The sequence below is a fragment of the Aythya ferina genome (assembly GCF_964211825.1).
Source record: "Aythya ferina genome assembly, chromosome: 2".
Taxonomy (NCBI): Eukaryota; Metazoa; Chordata; class Aves; order Anseriformes; family Anatidae; genus Aythya; species Aythya ferina.
Window position 1 is genome coordinate 154,585,439 of NC_140297.1, and position 17,352 is coordinate 154,602,790.

A 17,352-nucleotide genomic window follows, 5' to 3' on the forward strand; every position below is an offset into this window, starting at 1 on the left:
TCAGCCAGACAGCTTTATAATCACTTTTCTAACCTCACTGCTCTGGTGTGATAAACTTGTTCCAACGGCTAATATGCCTCCCATTTTTGCATCTTCAACTGCTTGGGTCAGGAAAAAGCCTAGTATGAGATGGAAGCATGGCCAGGATTATTTTTATAATACCTGGATAAGGGAAAACATACGAGTTGATAGATTTATTGAAGCACTTGCAGATAGTCTCAGGGACACTGTTCTCTTAATTATGAGACTGTTTCTATATTTACTGAACCAAACATGTGCAATAGATAAAAGTCAAAATATTTTTAATGTGTTTTTAAACTGACAATTTATTCCATTAAGATAAGGAACAGAAATTGTATTTAACTACTACCTGGAGATTTTAATCGTTTCCATAATTTTCAATAAGCAAGAAATACGTAACAGTATGTTAGCAATTCACTACTTCTTTTTTTAGTGTTGACTCCTTAATCAATATTCAGGTAAACAGAGGTTAGAACATAACTGTTCAATCTCAATTACTGTCTAGTAACAGTTTATGCTTTTTGCTTCTTCTTCTTGTCTCTACCAGCTTTAAACGTTTGGGGCTTTTTTCCAAATCAGTAATACAGCAATGGGGCTGAAGCCTTTTAAGATTAGATTTTTATTCACTCCTGCTCTTGTTTCACAGAAGTGTTTTTCAAAAATTCTCTAAATATTTGAATTCTGTACTCTGCGGGAACATATTTGTTATGATGCCATGCCGAGTCCTATTTTGACTGCTTACATGTTTTAAATGAAATGGGAGATTTATCTGAGTTGATAATCAAATGTTAGGCATTAAGGACTGGGCTTTTAATGTAGATTGTTTAAAGTAAAATGAATTCTTGTGGCAGTGTGGAACTGAAAAATAACTGCGATTGAGCAAGTTATGGTCAAGATTTGCTTCAGCAGTACTTCAGAAAGCAATCAGTTCTAAATGTTCCTCCTAGTGTGTGTGAGTGTGAAGTGGATCTTTAGTTCTGTTTCTGGATGTTTATTGTTGTTTTCTTGTGTCCAGACAAGGGTTACCTAAAGCAGTGACCACGTACATAATGTCTAGCAGTGTTTCAATTAGAGTGCTTCAATGAGATTGCTTTCTGTAATAGAAAATTGAATTATGATGGAACGTCAAACAGTAAGAGACATAGGGAACCTTCCTAATGTTAGGTAAATTGTAACTTGAGAAAGAACATTATGAACAATTTAAAATTACATGTCAATATTTTTTAATTTGAAGATACAGGCTTCTTCAAAGGATGAACAAAGCAGTTGGAATATAACAGATAGTGATAACAAACTTCAAGATCTAAACTTTAAAATCTGTGCTTAGTTATCATTTGATTCTGTAAGATCCTAAAGCTTAGAGATTAAGTTTCTAAGTTTATAGTTCCTGAAGCATACATTTGTGGATATTTACAGAGATACCGTGTTTTTACTGGTAGACAAAGCAATGTTTTCAGACTTAATTCAGATTTAAGATTGTAATTCTCCTACTAAGTCTATTCTACAAGACTATACTTAGACTACATATACTATAAGATATACTTGCTACAGTGCTATGAGACTATGCTCATTCTATTCCATGTGAGAAATGGGGAACATTCAAAGACATCATTGTAACATGCTGGATAACGATATCCTACCCAAAAAATAATCAGATAGGATGTTCTATGTCATGCTTGGAATCTCTCCAGTATACCTCTACAGGTATTCACATTCCTTCAGTTCTCTCTGGAGAGCATGTGCTAACCACCGGGCTGATGGCTGTCCTGGCATTCTCAGGGTCAGGAGCTGTGGTTTCCATCCTTTCCGTTTTGGAAGGAATTCTTAGAATGTTGTGCAAAGCTTAAAGGGAAAGAAGGGGTGAGGTTGGTTTGTTGACAAGTAGTGTGTGTCTGGATGAAGTCTAGACTTCATTTCACAATCTGGTGATTAATATAAAATGTGCATGAATCAATTAATGAAGGAATGAATGCAAAGTCTTACTTTTTACAGGTGAAAGCACATTCAACTGAGTAACCTACAGCCTATTGTTTAGCACATCCTCTTAGAAAGTTCGTTCAAATTCTCCCAGGCTTCTTGTTGAACATTCAGTTTTAATTCTGCAGATGCTGAGTATTGGTTGTAATACAAAGTCCATTTCCTTTGTGTGAGGAAAATACCAAATGCAATAGATGCATTTAGGACTATGGACTCTGAGTGGAGGGGAAAATACTTCAATTCCTAAAGAACTGTTTACCACAAATGTAGAACCATAGAACATCCTGAGTAGGAAAGGACCTAGGAGGATCATCAAGTCCATCTCCTGGCTTCACACAGGCCAATCTGAGAGTTAAAATCTAATCTGAGAGTTAAATCTAAGTGCGTTGTCTAAATGTGTCTTGAACACTGACAGGATTGATGCCACAATCAGTGTATTTTTCATACCTTCAGTGTTACCACTCATCTCGTTAGCTGAGTTGGCCTCAGTCCCTACTGGGTCTCTTACTATCAGTTCCCAGGTGTCTGAGGGCTGTATGGAGTCTATAAGAGTTGATAGTTCAGGAGTTAACCCTTTCAACACAGCATTCTGATTTGTAATTATTCTTTCTGCATCTCCTCACTGAGATCATATTTAGTTTAGAAGATTTTGAAAAACAGAGTAAGGCTTACAAAAAATATATTGTGGGAGCAATTTCTTGGAGCAGTGTTAATGTTGATTTTGCAAGGTAAACTGTTTGTAAACTAGACTGCTTCTTCTCATTAACATTCATTTGCTCACTTACTGTTCCTGGTTGAAAAGGAAAGATCTGTAGGGAAAAAAAAAGGAACAAAATCTTTGTATACCATATGAAAAATACAAGTTCTTTATTTACAAGGTGAATGTCTCCTGGAATGGGGAGCAAAATATTAGGCAAAATAAGGGTTAGTCCAGAGGACGTAAGACTTGGAAAAGAGTTTAAATCCTACCTTCGTTGATTTCCAGTATAATCTTAATCTCACTTTGCAATAGTTGCACCATGTTTAAATTTACCTTGATATTCTGAATACTGATACTTTCCTAAAAACTTGCAATAGCTTTATTCAAAATAATTTCAAATATTCTTGTTTCTGTAGTTATTTTGAGTGTGAAGCTTTGTCTGATTCCTGGAAAAGGGTGTGAAGAAGCTTCATTCTCTAGGAACTACATAAATGATCTTTTTGTCCTTTCTGTCTCTGTTCCCTTCTGTGGATAATGTTGTGGTTTACACTTTTTTTTTAAAGCAACGCATTCACTGAGTTTTTGTTTTACAAAAGTGCTTAAAGTCAGTGTAAATTCTGGTAAGGCTTTTAGAAAGGAAGTTCAAAGCATCAGAACGTTGTCTTTTATTTTTATTTTATTTTTTTTTAAATTGCAATGTTCTGTTTCATGCTAAATAGGTCAAGAAAAAAAAAGAAATGTGAAAAAAAAAAATTTAAAGAGTTTTAAAGGTATTAAGACCCTCAATTCATTGTTTCATTCTCTTTTATGTTTACCTTTGCTTTTGGGATTTTCAAGATGTGCTGAAGAAACAGTGGAGAATCTTTCAATCAGACATTTTAGCTGTGGAAACAGTAGAATTTTTTTTGGAGGAAAAGCTGAAAAGTTTTCATGCCTGCTTATCTTGAGGTTGAAACATAACCTATATTGTGTATATAAAATATTTCTTGAATTATTTCAGAGTTCAAGCAGCTAATCTGAACTGGGGCCATGTTGTGACTTGATGTTATTGCATAGGCCTTAGTTCTCCTCGGGATTCTTACTCTGGCCCTTGCCACTGTATACAGGAAAAGAGAACTGTTTTGGCGTGATAGTCACGTTGATAGTCACTTGGTTTAAATCCTGCTGCCTATATTCATTAGCAACTTTTTTGTTTTGTTTTGTTTTTTAAGTGCACAAAACATAATCCACTGGTACATCTCTCCCATTTCAGAAATACCTTATTTGTACCTTATTTGTTCTGGTTGAATATGCTCTGGTCTCCTTCTAGATGAAAACAGATGAAAATGTACAAACTAAGAGCTTACAGTCTGTACATGTTTGCTGCAAATGTCCTTAATGTTAGCATTCAGACTTAAGATGGAAGTAGCTGCCCATATTTGTTTTGATTGCCCCATATTCCCTGTTGTTTAAGTGATGGGGAGATGTTATTTTCACACAACAAAATGTCTGTTCCTTCCTTTTACAATTCTAATTTGCTGAAAAAATTCTTTACTGCCCTATGCTGATGTTTTCTCTCGTGCTTTCTCCTTCAAGTTAATTTCTGAGCAAAGTATTTTTTTGAGCGTGATCGTTTTTATCTGAAAAGACAAAGTTCCACCAGTATTTGGTGATGAAGTACTGGTTTAAGTATTAATTTCAGAGAATGATGAGGAAAAGAAACAACAACCTTTTAGTTATAGTGATAACAGCCTTAATTATTATTTTTTCCCTTGGATGTATTTCCGTAGTGGGGCAGAGCTGGGAAAATGATTTCTTATTGATTTGATGATTTTTTTTCCAGCACTGCAAATGGCCTTTTTGCTAAAATGAACTTTTTACCCCCTCTTTTTCCTGCTTCTCTGTCTTGTTCTCTTTGAAACATTGTTAATTTCACCTAAAGGGGGGCCAAACACTAGTCTGTCACTGTCACTGCCACCAGATTATAATTTAAAGCCACCATTTCCTATTCCCCATGAACAAGGGTATGTTCAAAGTACTTAATCATTAGAAAGAAATACAGATGAGCAAGATTTAGCTTGATTTAGAGTATGTCGGGCACTGCAGAGGTTTTGGCAAAGATTGCTTTCATTGGTTTTATCATCATTTGACCTGTGATTGTAACTTACTGTTTAATATACTTGGAGGATGCATATTTATGTATTGCCTTTTGTTCTGTCCATGAAAAATGTCTGCACTTTGCACCAAACAATTCCAGCTACCAAACACTGCTCTTCACCCTTTGGATTTACATCAACCGCAGGTGCTATCATTAAGACAACTGCAGGCAAAAGCCCTCTTGAAGAGGAAACGTAATGTGATGCTGGTTTAATAGTGGCATTGTTAAAAAGGTTAGAGATTTTGCAGAACTGTTTCTTTTTTTTTTTTTTTTTTTTTTTTTTTTTTTTTTTCAGAAGATCTCTCTTGTAATTCTAGCCATTCGTTTCCTTTGGAAAAAAAAATCTTAAGATCATAAAGAACGTAAGTCAGGCCATTGCCTCTTGATGTCTTCCTGCTTGGTATTTCAAGTGCCCTGTGGAAAGTACCTGCAGTTTTAAGATGACTATAGCATTTTCAGCTCAGTATTTTTTCTACATTTTTGTATTGTAATCAATCATAAACCGTACAGCACATTTGCTGCCTTTTCTTCAGACTAATTCTGATGAGAGTTAGTTTTCTAAGTTGTCCTGAGAAGTAGAATAGTGAATGATAGAAAGTGCTTCCATTCATGGGCTAAAAACATGATTTTGTTGGGCTTTTGTTTTTTGGAGAAGAAATATGGCTTCACTCATATTCACCGTTTGCCAGTGAATATGACATACTTAAATATACACCGATATCCTATGGTAAAGTTCTCTCCCTTTTCATTATATATATGTAAAAATTGCTTTTATTTAGGTTTGCATGATGTGCTATAGTACTGAAACATATAGTGAGATTGCTGAGAACATTTAGTATAGGTACGAACGAAGGTTAAATAAAACTCTGTCAGGAAAGTGGTCACAGCACCAAGCCTGCCAGCTGGAGTTCAAGAAAGATTTGTACAATGCTCTCAGACATGTGGTCTGATTTAGGGTGGTCCTGTGTGGAGCCAGAAGTTGGTCTTGGATGATCCTTGTGGGTTGCTTCCGACTCAGGATATTCTATGATTCTGTGATTTATTGAATCCACAAGAGGTCTGTTTCAGAAACAAAAAATAGTGGGGTTTTAATTAAAAACTGAAAATACTCTGCCTTGACTAGCCTTAATAATAACCTCCCAAAAGCAAAAGTTTTCAAATGCAGCGTGACTGACAGAAAATACGATGTCAGATCTAGTTCAGGGAAAACTCTGAAACATAATTTGTCTGCCCCTGCCTCCTTGCTGTTTCAAGGGAGTAGTGCACAGTAAATAAATGTGGAATTTGAATTTTTTCTCTCTTAACAAGACATCATAAACAGCTCTTTAAACATAGTCTATTTTCGTATCATGTAGCACAGGAAGTTTATTTTGTTTTTAATGTATATCTGTGATTTTATAAATGTAAATACAGCAATAAAAAGGAAGAATGGATCTATTTAAGCAGATTATGGTAATTGCAACACCACAGGTTGATCTTAATGCTTAAGTGCCAGGCATACTGTATATGAAAAATGGAAACCAGTTATCTTTCCATTTAAAGCTTAGAGTCACCTTCAGCAAAATAATAATGCAAAATTTCATAAATTCTCTACTTTAGAAATTAACACACACAATGGTGAGCAATAGTGAGTTCCAAGCAAAAGTTTTCTGGAAGAGAAAGCTAGCTACATACACACAAGACTGAAAGAAAGCATTGGCCTTCACAGAATAGTACTTTCATTCTGCTGGGCATTTTGTTAGCCTGATAATGCTTTTCCTATTTCAAGTTAACTTTGTTCTTTTGTCTGCAAGAAGTCATAGATACACCATAGCTTCAGGCTAGTCTCTTTTCCCCTTCCTCTTTTTTTCCTCTTTTTTTTTTTTTTTCTTTTCCTTTTTTGAAGTTGTTGGTATAATGTGAAGAATAGGACCGATTGCTTAAGAATTCTCCATGAATTCCTTAGGGCCAGAGTTCTCCTAAAATGTTAAAAGGTTAATTTTAGTCCTCTGCTTCGATTTGTTGTCACTGATGTGCATATACCGCTGGAGATTGGGGAGCTAGGGATGGCTCATTCACAGTTAGCAGATTCTATGAGAGGAGACCAAATGTCATGTAAATGCTCTGGAACAGAGCAAATACATTGGCTCAGACAGCTTCTGCTGCTGATCAATGTCTGTATTGTTAACAGATGTCTGTGCATTGCATCAAGAAGTAATAAAGTGCTTGTTCATAATAACTGCCAGGAGAGAATGGTTTTGTGGGTTTAGTGTGTGGCTCATCAAGGAAAATCCATATCTGTATCAGATGGGCAAAGAAAATGCTAAGACTCTATTTTAGCTTTTAGTTTCAGGACAATGAATTATTGAAAGAGCAAACAATGAATTTCCTTTTTTGAGTGGTACCGTTTATCCATGCATCTCTTTGCGACATGCAATTGGAACAATCTTTGTTCCCTTTTCCAGGCCTATGAATAGGCTGTCACTCCCTTGTGCCTGCAAATATTCATGGACACCCTTCTGTAATCATTGCTGGGAAGCAATCATAGTCACTGAGCTAGCAGTGGCAGAACAGTCCTGGTGGGCTGCTTGCTTGGTTTTCCATATAAGCAATTTCAAATGACATGAAAATATTAGAAAATCTCTCAGCTTCCTGTTTGTTTTGAGGATGTCGTTGGCATTTCTGCTGTAGAAAGCTTTCCTTCTGAGCAAGCCATCAGATACAAATTATTGAAGGTGTTTTCTACTAGGGTAGGACAAGCCCCACCTAACTGACACAAGCAGTAGTTTTTATTATTATCAGTCCTCACTGAAAATTTCTTGAAAAGGGTTCTTTTCCTAGGAGAGAGATTGTTCTTTCATAAGACTTTATTCTTATATTGATACACAGGATTGATAAACACTTATTCAGAAAAAAACATTTATGTGACATTGCCTGATTTTGGTTTCTCTGGGTCCTTATGTTTTCAAAGTGCCTTCTAATTAGAGTTATTTTGATTTGGTGAAACTGGAGAAGATAACTCTAATTATTCATTGAGGCCTTTGGGATATTTGCATAGGATTTCCTAAATCTCCCATGTCAGGGATCAATACAAAGGAGATGCCATTTTTACTCAACATCAGCTTAGTTCAGTTAAGTTTATTGTTTGATCCAACAGTAAATTAGTGACAGTTCTTTGAATTTCTACATTCCATGTTTCTATGAAAGCACAGCATCATTGTCACCTGTTTTTGTATTAAACTTCCATATGGCTTGTGGCTGTAGCTAACACGGTTTGATAACATTAGTATTTAAATGCCGTACTATTTTGGGAAGAGCAGTATTGTGGTATATACTTCAACCAAATTCTTAAATACTTCAAGAGAAACACTATTGGAGTCATTAATTTAGTGTCTTAAATAATGGTTACTAAACTCCTACAGGGTGAAGAGTGTACAGAGAGCATTCAAGGTAAAGTGGTGGTTCTTACTAGTGTTATCTCTAGGGAATTTTTCTTTCCTGTCTGTAGTCTACATAGGAATACTGAATTTAGTGTCCAGAATTAAGAGTCAGCAGCATGAAGCAGTTCACAATCTTTTATTTAGATGTTTTGGTTCCTAACTGAAGTGCTTCCCTGAACTTTCTTGAAGGTCAGTAGCTGACATACCTCAAATTCAAAGATGTGGAGACATGAAGTATTTGTAGTTTTCTCTGCACAAGACAGTAATGTTAACTAAAATATCTGTTTTGAAGCACATTGCTGCCAGTAGCTCAAGATACTTCCAAACTTATTATACAATCTTAGATGTGTGTGGAATTAGTCTCTTAATATCAAGATTTTGCCACTTCAGAGTGTATATATGTCATATATCCATTTCTGGACGGTATTGTCTTTCATATTTAGAACTAAGTTGCTACTTTGTTTCTAGAGTATGCTCAGGGTTAATATTACCTATATTTTATATCCTTTCAGGAGTATGATGATGGTTATGGAACTGCTTATGATGAGCAAAGCTATGATTCCTATGACAACAGCTATAGTACTCAAGCACAGAGGTAAGTCCAAGATCTGCAGTAACAACAGATGAACTATTATTGTACAGTTGGAAAGTTAATTTTGCTTAATTACGTTCTCAGACTCATTTTAGACAGGAAAAATATTATAAAAGGCTTATTAGAAATAACCACTAGTGTTTTGTCTCTAGTAGCGCAGAAGTAAAAAAGTCAAGTTACTTAATGGTTGAAAAGAAACAGTGATATGAGACAAAGAATTTCCGTGACGCCAAATCACAAATCAATGTGTTAGGCTGTTCAAGAAATTCAGGAAAATTGAATATTAATTTTGAATTGATGTTCAAAACATAAGGTGTGGGAACTCTACAAAAGGTAGTAAATCAGCTGAAACAGCTGATTTTTTTTTTCACTTTTCAAACCTCATTATACTGCAGTATTTTACATTTATTTGGTGTTGCTATGTTAAAAAAATAGGCAAGCAAAAAATGAAAGTATATGCTTCTGTGGAATTGTGTTTATGAACAATTTAAATCTCATGTTAATTTGTGTCCCTTTCCTCCCTTTACATAATCAACAGTATTTTTAAGCACTTCTGATTTATTCACTTACAATTTCACTTTCTTAAAGAAACTATTTTATAGTTCCATGAATTGCAAGGAAAACTATTGTGTCCTAGTTCCCAGTGCTGGAAAAAACAATAGAAGCTGTGATGTACAAACTACTTGTATCAGGTTGTAACAAATATGACACATTTTTTAGTAATTTGGCTGATCATCCCCATTTTGGGATACTTCTAGTGGGCACATTTGAAAAATGAAATGGAATTCTTGTGCACCTTTTAGTGAATTTCTTCTTACTCTTTTCTTAGACCCATGCTGATAGTTTGATTAGTAGTAGATTTCCTAATCTCACTGAGAATTTCTTGAAACAATATATGGCAATAAATTTACAATGGTTGAGACAATGCTGAAAAAATGCTAGGAAATACAAGTTATACGTTATTGCTGTGGTTATTTGGGGTGCTTAGGGCTTCAAAATATGCCCACTGGCAACAAGACAGAAGGAAAGGAGAGATTTAGTTGACACTGTTACTGTGAGCAGTATTCATTTACCTTCCACTGAATGTTTAGACTACTTTGAACAGCATAGCCGTATCTGAAATACTACAAAACTGTTCACAGCAAAGTTGAGATCAAAGCTGTTTGCACTTGACATCTGCTTAGCTATAGCGTTGACACATCCAGCATAAATTTAATTGTATAAATGAATATTTTCCTGTGCCCAACAACTCAATGTGAAAAAGCATAGTGGAAAGTTCCAATGTCATTATTATTGAGATCTAACACAAGGAAAATAATACTTTTGTACATATGATACTTGATTCCTATAAAGTCTTGCAAGGTACTGAAAATTGGTTTAAAAAAAAAAAAAAAAAGGCATGACATCAGCAGCGTAGGACCTCCAAAATATGATGCTCTGTAGGCATTTAGAGACCAGCTGCTGGTAATGGATTTTTTTTTTTTTTCCAAAAAAGAAAATTACCAAAATAGTCCTCAACTTTTATGTTGGTAATTCTATTCTGTTTTACTGCTTCTAGTGTTGGTAACAGTGTTTATTGCACACAAACAGTCAGATTTCATTACCAAGTCATTTGACTGAGCCCAAACTGAAAACATTACTAGCATTTGCTTCTTCATGCTAAGCAGGCTTTCACTAGAATGTTTTTTCATTTGAACTAAAATTAGCAAAAAACAAGTTTTCCAAGAAATATATTTGCTCGTGTAAAGAGCTAATGATTATACATAAGAATATGTATAATATTCATACATACAATATGAATGTTGAACTCAGCGTGGTCTGGAAGGAGATGATTCACAAATTGTTTGCTTTACTTTGTCTTTTGCCTGTAGTTTCACAATATTACATATGGGTAGATTTCAATTGCATTATCTCTTGAATAATAATTCATATTTTTTACCGTAATCATATTAAGTGATACATGGTAAAACAAAACAAGAAATGATTCACTTGCTTGTATATTTCAAATGGGGTATGGATACTCATTCTCTGGCATGTTTTCTGGCTTGGCAAAAATAATTTTAGGATTGTATTGGCAGGCAAAAAGTAATAACTATAAACAGCCATCTGAGCTACCTAGAACAGCATTCCTGGCTTTAATTTGAATATCAAATAGTAGCCCATATTGCAAAATGTCATTTTGTAACCACTGAGAGATACTTATCATATTTAGGTGTATTACTATGTTCTTTCTGTGAAGGAAATTACAGGAAATAGAATTATTTGCGTAGTTTAACCTTATATCATTCCTGATATTTTACCCTCATTATAAAGCATGGATAGAAAAAACTTGTGTATAGAGGGCATTTATATGTTTAAAATGCATTAGTGACAAGCGTGTATAAACAACATTTCTTCTTTTCATTTGTAATGTTGAAAATAATCTTTTAAGGGTAATAGTATTTTTAGTATATCTTCTGATACTAATTTCTCTAGAAGATTGTGATATTAAAGACATTCTGTATTAGTGAAGAAAGTTGAGAAATAGCTAATAGACTGAAAAGATGAGTTTGTTCTGTTTGCAGTAGATTTTCAGCATTTGAATCCTGTTTATGCACCTCTTCAAACCTGGTTGATGTTTACAAGTGTATTTTCCTGTGGGATACGCTGGAGACGGTTGAAATATTCCTTTTCTTTTTAAAGATCTCGTATATTTCACAGCTTCCTTTGTTAAAGATGGAAAATTACAATATAATTAAAATACATCTCTGTTTTTTTTTTTTTTTTTTGCATGGCAGCATGTTTTTGAGATGTCTGTGTGCACAAGTATATGTTCTCCAAATTCAGCCGTTCAGTACAGCACAGCAGTACTCTCCTGTACTCTGTATTCTGTTTTTAGTTATGACATGTTTAGTGTATTTTCCAGAAATGGCCAAATCTGAGATTGACTAGGATGGCGTGCTATGTTCAGATATGAAGAACAGCATATTGTGTATTTCTGTGTGCATTAAGGTAGCTGAGAATTTGCATGCGTTTGCAAACAGTTCTTCCTGACTGTAACCTGCTTGCTTCTACCAAATCGTATGTGCTTAAATTTCAATGGCATTTTATTTGACATTGTCAAGTACAAGAAGGGATATAAAAGTCACGCACAATGTGAAGCCTTACTTAAAACCTGTCACAGCACTAATAGGGAGAGAAACATCAGAGTTCTTTCCAGGTTGTCATCCATCTTAATGCCCTGTAATCCCATAGAAGTCGTTTTCATTTAAAACATTTTCTTATCCACTGCTGTTTGTTCATGTAACAAAGCCCCAGATTGTAGTGCTTGGGGATGTTTTTTTATCAGAATTATGTTTTATGGTTAAAGAACCCTTAAAAAATATCCCTCGGAGCTGCACAAAGTTTGGCTGGTTAACAGATTTTTAGAAGAGATGCAACTAAATTGTATGCTTAGTGTTTTTTGTTTTGTTTTTTTTTTTTAGAGAATCCTTGAAATTTATGCCAGTACAAGCTAGTAGGGTTAATAAATGAGGCTGTTCAGTATCTTCATAAATATATATATACATACATATATATATATGGATAATCTAAAATTAATTTAACAAAACATTTCTCAGCTTCTGAAAATCAAATACTTCAAGCAGCCAGGACAGTTTTAACCTTAGTAGAGTACTGAAAGCTGTCAGAAGCTATGATCATTTATGGGAGATACGTAATGCTGAGGTAAGGAAAGCAGCAAGACTAGAATTAGTTACTCGGTCATGCAGGGCAGGCTTCACGTTATGCCATCAGTAATTCCTTCAGGAAATCTGGCCTATATACGTGTGTAGTAATTTAATATTTGCAGTTGTACACCAAAATCTTTTTGGGGTCTTAAAGAAGAATGTGAATTGCAAGTGTGTGATACTACTGTGATACCCCACATGATTCTTGGTGCAGATACTTACATATGTCAGATGCACGTAGATTTGGGAGCTCCCCTTATTCCTGCATGAATGCTTTCTTACGTGACCCAGCTGACCCTTAAAGGACTTCCCAAACCTGTCTAGAACCATAATCTTTGACTTAGATTTACTGTAGCAAGTAGTGGTTATTTTAATGGGCCAATGTTACTGCTATGAAAATTCAGAAAATAATATTGTGGAGGAAACAGCAGAATTTAATTGGGTCTTAATTTTAATTGGTAGATCAGTTTAAACATTTTTTCCATATGAAAAAAAAAAAATCTATTAATTCTAAATCTCTGAAATATGTTACAAATTGAGCAAACATGTTTTCATCCCTTAGTGGCTCCATACATGATGTGCACAAATGTTTGCGAAGACAATAATAGGGCAAAGGGAAACGGATGCTAATAAATCAATTGGTGCTGTCAGTTCACTGTTTAATGTTCTTTAGAATACGTAAGATTTATCACTGAGGAATTGTAGAATAATGGTAGTGTATGGAAACAAAGTCCACCAGGGAGATGTACTACATCATTCGGATTTAGCGCTGCCATCTGCTTAATAGCATTGAGATGACTACAGAGGTACTTATGATCAACCATTCATAGCATTGACAGATGCTGCAGAGAGTTAACATGCCAGAGAACGAGGTTTGTTACTAAAATTCAGATTATGTGACAAGGTTGTGGAGAAGGGGGGTGGGTTTGTTACCTCTCCAACAGCATTAAAGGTTTACTGTTTGCTTTTAAGTTTGCTATCAAGAGAGAAGGGCTAACGTTGTTACTGTAGCACAAAAAAAAAATAATAATCTAGAGAACCCCATCTGTCTGCGTGTGCCACTCAGAAGCTTCTAATAACTTCTTATGCTTTTCTGGTAGCATTTAAAACTGGATTTATTTATTTATTTATTTTCCTGGGGAAAAAATTGCTTTTGACTAGCTTCATTATTTTTATCTACGCTGGAGATCAGCAGTCTCTACTATAAAATAAATAGTTTGTATAACTATACGTCTGTGTCTGTTTAGGGACAAAAATAGTAAGTCACTCATGTAGTAATGTAGTCATTTGGTGTTTAATTTATAACATTTATGATTTTAAAATTGCTTTAGATCTTCAGTCTGGATGATCTTGCCTTCACTCAGTTGCAGAAGAATTTAATCTTAAACACCGATACAAAAGGGGAAAGATTAGCACTTAAAATAATTGCTGGCTTTTCCTCACTGTTTCTTGCACTGTTTTCTGATTTTCACAGTTGCTTCTTAATCCTCCACATTTCTCTCAGCAACAACCATTGTGCTATTGACTTAAACAGTGTTTCTCAGTCACTTTCTTTGCATATTGAACAATAATTGCTACCACTTCAAATCACACCAAAATGTGGTACATTCAAATAACTGCAATTTGCCTGTAAGCCTCAAAGCCATCCTCTCAAGCTAATCTGAACTTTTGGAGGGAGTTTACAAATTCTTTATAGTTCACTTATTTTTATTCAATGCATCTAGTTCACTTTGTTCATTCGTTAATGTGTTGAAGGATAAGTACATTATGCAACTTTAAATCTTTTATCTAAATCCTTGAAAACATAACCATACGTGGTAATTGACAAGCATGTTAAAAACCCAGCATTATGAATGCCATGCAGTGAAGCCTTACTCTTCACCGTTCATCAAGTGACTGTTTCAAGACAATTTCTTTACAGAAGACTACGCACAAGGACCCAGGAGTTTGAAACGTTTGAGTAGATTTGTGGTTAGTAGCTTGTGGTAGTTAACTAAGAAAAAAGTGACTGGATATCACATCAAAAATATTACCTTTTAATAAATAAATACATAAATAAAATCAAGCAATGGCCATTGCTCAACTGATGCCTAAACAACACAGCTAAATTGATGTCCTAAAATTCTCCAAATATGTAAATCCCTGATTTTATACCACTCCAGAAGCACCTTAGTTTTGACAAACTGATTCTGTAGATGTAGTTGTTACCATGGCCCAGAGATGTTGTCCTCCTCATTTTCCCTTAGGAATTCAAATTTTCAGGTATATTTTGAAACCATGCTTAGTAGTCACACAGAAGATGACAATGTTTCTGTTTATGAAAGGAGAATTTTCATACAGCTGAGTATATGGATTTGAAACTAGCTTACGGAGGTGTTGCTGTTGGCATTTGAAAGTTAATTGCTAACATTTTGTTTGTGATGCTCAGTGTTTTAAATTTACATTGTTAAGTTTGTCAGCAATCATGCATTTCCAGGGTGTATAAATATGCATTATATGCAAAACAGTGTCTGTTACTGTAGCTTTTCAGGATGTGATTCTCTGGATTTTAATGCTATTAGCTGCTAGTGTTTCATGCTCTGACTTATAAATCAAATCAATCCACAGCAGTGTGGGGAAAATGGCTACTATTTTGCTATTATTTTATTGTTACATGAAGACCAGGTATATATGAGCTTATTGGAGGTTGTAATTCTGTACAAATAAAGCTTCAAAATCATTAGCATAAACAAGCTAATGTATCTTTTAACTAAAATTCCCTGCTATATGGTTTTCTGCTTAATTTTTATGCTCAAATTTTTGGAAGACATTATTTTCTGCAGTTTGTCAGATCCAGTTCTTCAGGTAAATCTTCAGATAGCTGATTTCCTTTTTTTGTCATCTGTGAAGATGTGATAAGATAAAATATTGAGAAGTGCCTCACAAAAGCACAGTTACTTTTAATTTTTATTCTAGCATATGTGTTTGAACTTTAAAAAAAAGGAGGTTTACAGAAATCAGTGTTCTGAAACCTCAGTAAATGGGAACATGACTAAGCCAATTCAGTGTAGTGATGGAAAATAACTGGAAAAAAAAAGGAAAGGAAAAATAAATTGTAACGCAAGTATTTCACATGGTGTGCTCATAAAATTGGAAAAGTTTTTCAGAGTCCTCATCATGTAGATATTAGTAAATATCACTATTTAAGAAATTAATTTCAAGTTTTAGTAATACTACTTAATAAAATATTCTTTAGATACCAAAACTATTTTTGGTTTCCCTCATGGCTTTGCTACTCTATTTTAACTGTAACTATTCCTCAATGTTTCTGAAAACTTGTTACAAATGAATTTAATAATATATGATTAAGAGACCTGCTGGAAAAATCTTACATAGAGCTGTTAAAGTAGTACAAAAAGAGAGGTAGTGTAAAATTTTAAGTGTATGAAGAATACAAAAAAGGAATTTGTTTTAAAAGCAAAATTATTTTTTTTGATTTACATGAATAGTTTGTTTTTTCCTGGATGGCTATACAGCATTTAAAAGTAGTGTCATTGAATTTCCACAGTATAATTAAAGAGGATGAGTAGGACTCATCTAAAGGATGAGTCATCCTACTCATCCTCCTAAGTAGGACTTAGGAGGTTTCCTTGGTTGACTATACAGGTGAAACTGTAAGAAAAAGATAGGATAAATAGGATCTTTGAAGAAATGCTTAATAGGAAGATAAAATTATTAATGATAAATATTTTTTGAATATAAAAGGCTACAATGTAGGTATTAATGGTTACTTCTGGAATTAGATTAAAAATATTTTAATTGTGAGGGCTTCAATTTGATTACAGTATGATTTCAAAAAGAAGGTAGTTTAAGTTTGGATAATGAAGATTACAAAGATGTTACGTTCAGTAAGAGGAAAAAATTAATATCCAATTGCTAGGTCTCAAGATGCTGCAGCAATGACTCTGGATGTATGGTCTTCGGAGAAAAAAACCTGGATAATCAGGCTTCTAGAGTTTGGAATTTATTCTTACTCACTTGGAATTAACTTTTAAAATGTCATAAATAGGAATTCACTTTCTACCAGTTTCACTAAAAAAGATAATCAGGGAAGGAAGAGAGACAACATAGTCCTTCTACAACTAGAGAAAGGATTGCATCATAAATTCACACTTGCAGTAGACAGTGAAAAATATATAGGGAGGATTTATTTCCCACATCTGGGGTGGAGAAGGAACTTCGCTGGAAGCTCACACTGTTTTGGAAGCCAGTGTCTATTAGTCAGATGACAGAGGCATAAGAAACTGGACTTCATCAGTTCAGAACACTTTATTGTGTTGATGAATTTGTGTTGATGAATTGTGTTGATGTTGTTTGTAGATGACAATTTGATGCTGTTTTACTGGTTAAAAGTCCATGTATGATATGTGCTTACTAATAGTTACTGAAAATTGCAGTTTTATTTTTTAGAGAGCAAGCTGGAGTATTTTCTTTTCTTTCAATGAAAGAATTTTTTTTTTTTTTCAATTGGTGAGGGAATGTCTATTTTAATTGGGCAAATTTTAGAAAAAGGAGATGGTTGCAGTAAAACCTTGCAACTTTCTTCCTCTCTCCCCCCACCCCTACTCTTCCCAGTTTTTATTTTAGAAGAAATAACTGGGAGCTGGAAATTGTACTTTTAAGCACAATTTTGGCACCAGATGCCACATAATATAAAATGTTCATTTCATTAGCCATCAGAATTTAAAGTTTATTGTCATATAGTCCCATCAGATGAGAGCAGTATGCAATGCAGTTGGAACATGCATGTTGATACATGT

General features: G+C 34.4%; 1 protein-coding gene across 3 annotated transcripts in view; it reads left to right on the forward strand.

The window, feature by feature from the left end:
• KHDRBS3 (KH RNA binding domain containing, signal transduction associated 3) overlaps window positions 1-17,352 on the forward strand; it is a 92,809-nt gene that overhangs the window by 61,169 nt on the left and 14,288 nt on the right. For all 3 annotated transcript variants that reach the window (XR_014690607.1, XM_084512102.1, XM_084512103.1), the window contains one exon: window positions 8,767-8,849. Coding sequence is in view for 2 of the 3 variants with exons in the window: in XM_084512102.1 (XP_084368228.1) it covers window positions 8,767-8,849 (83 nt within the window). In the remaining variant the exon portion in view is untranslated. The remainder of the gene's footprint in view (window positions 1-8,766; window positions 8,850-17,352) is intronic.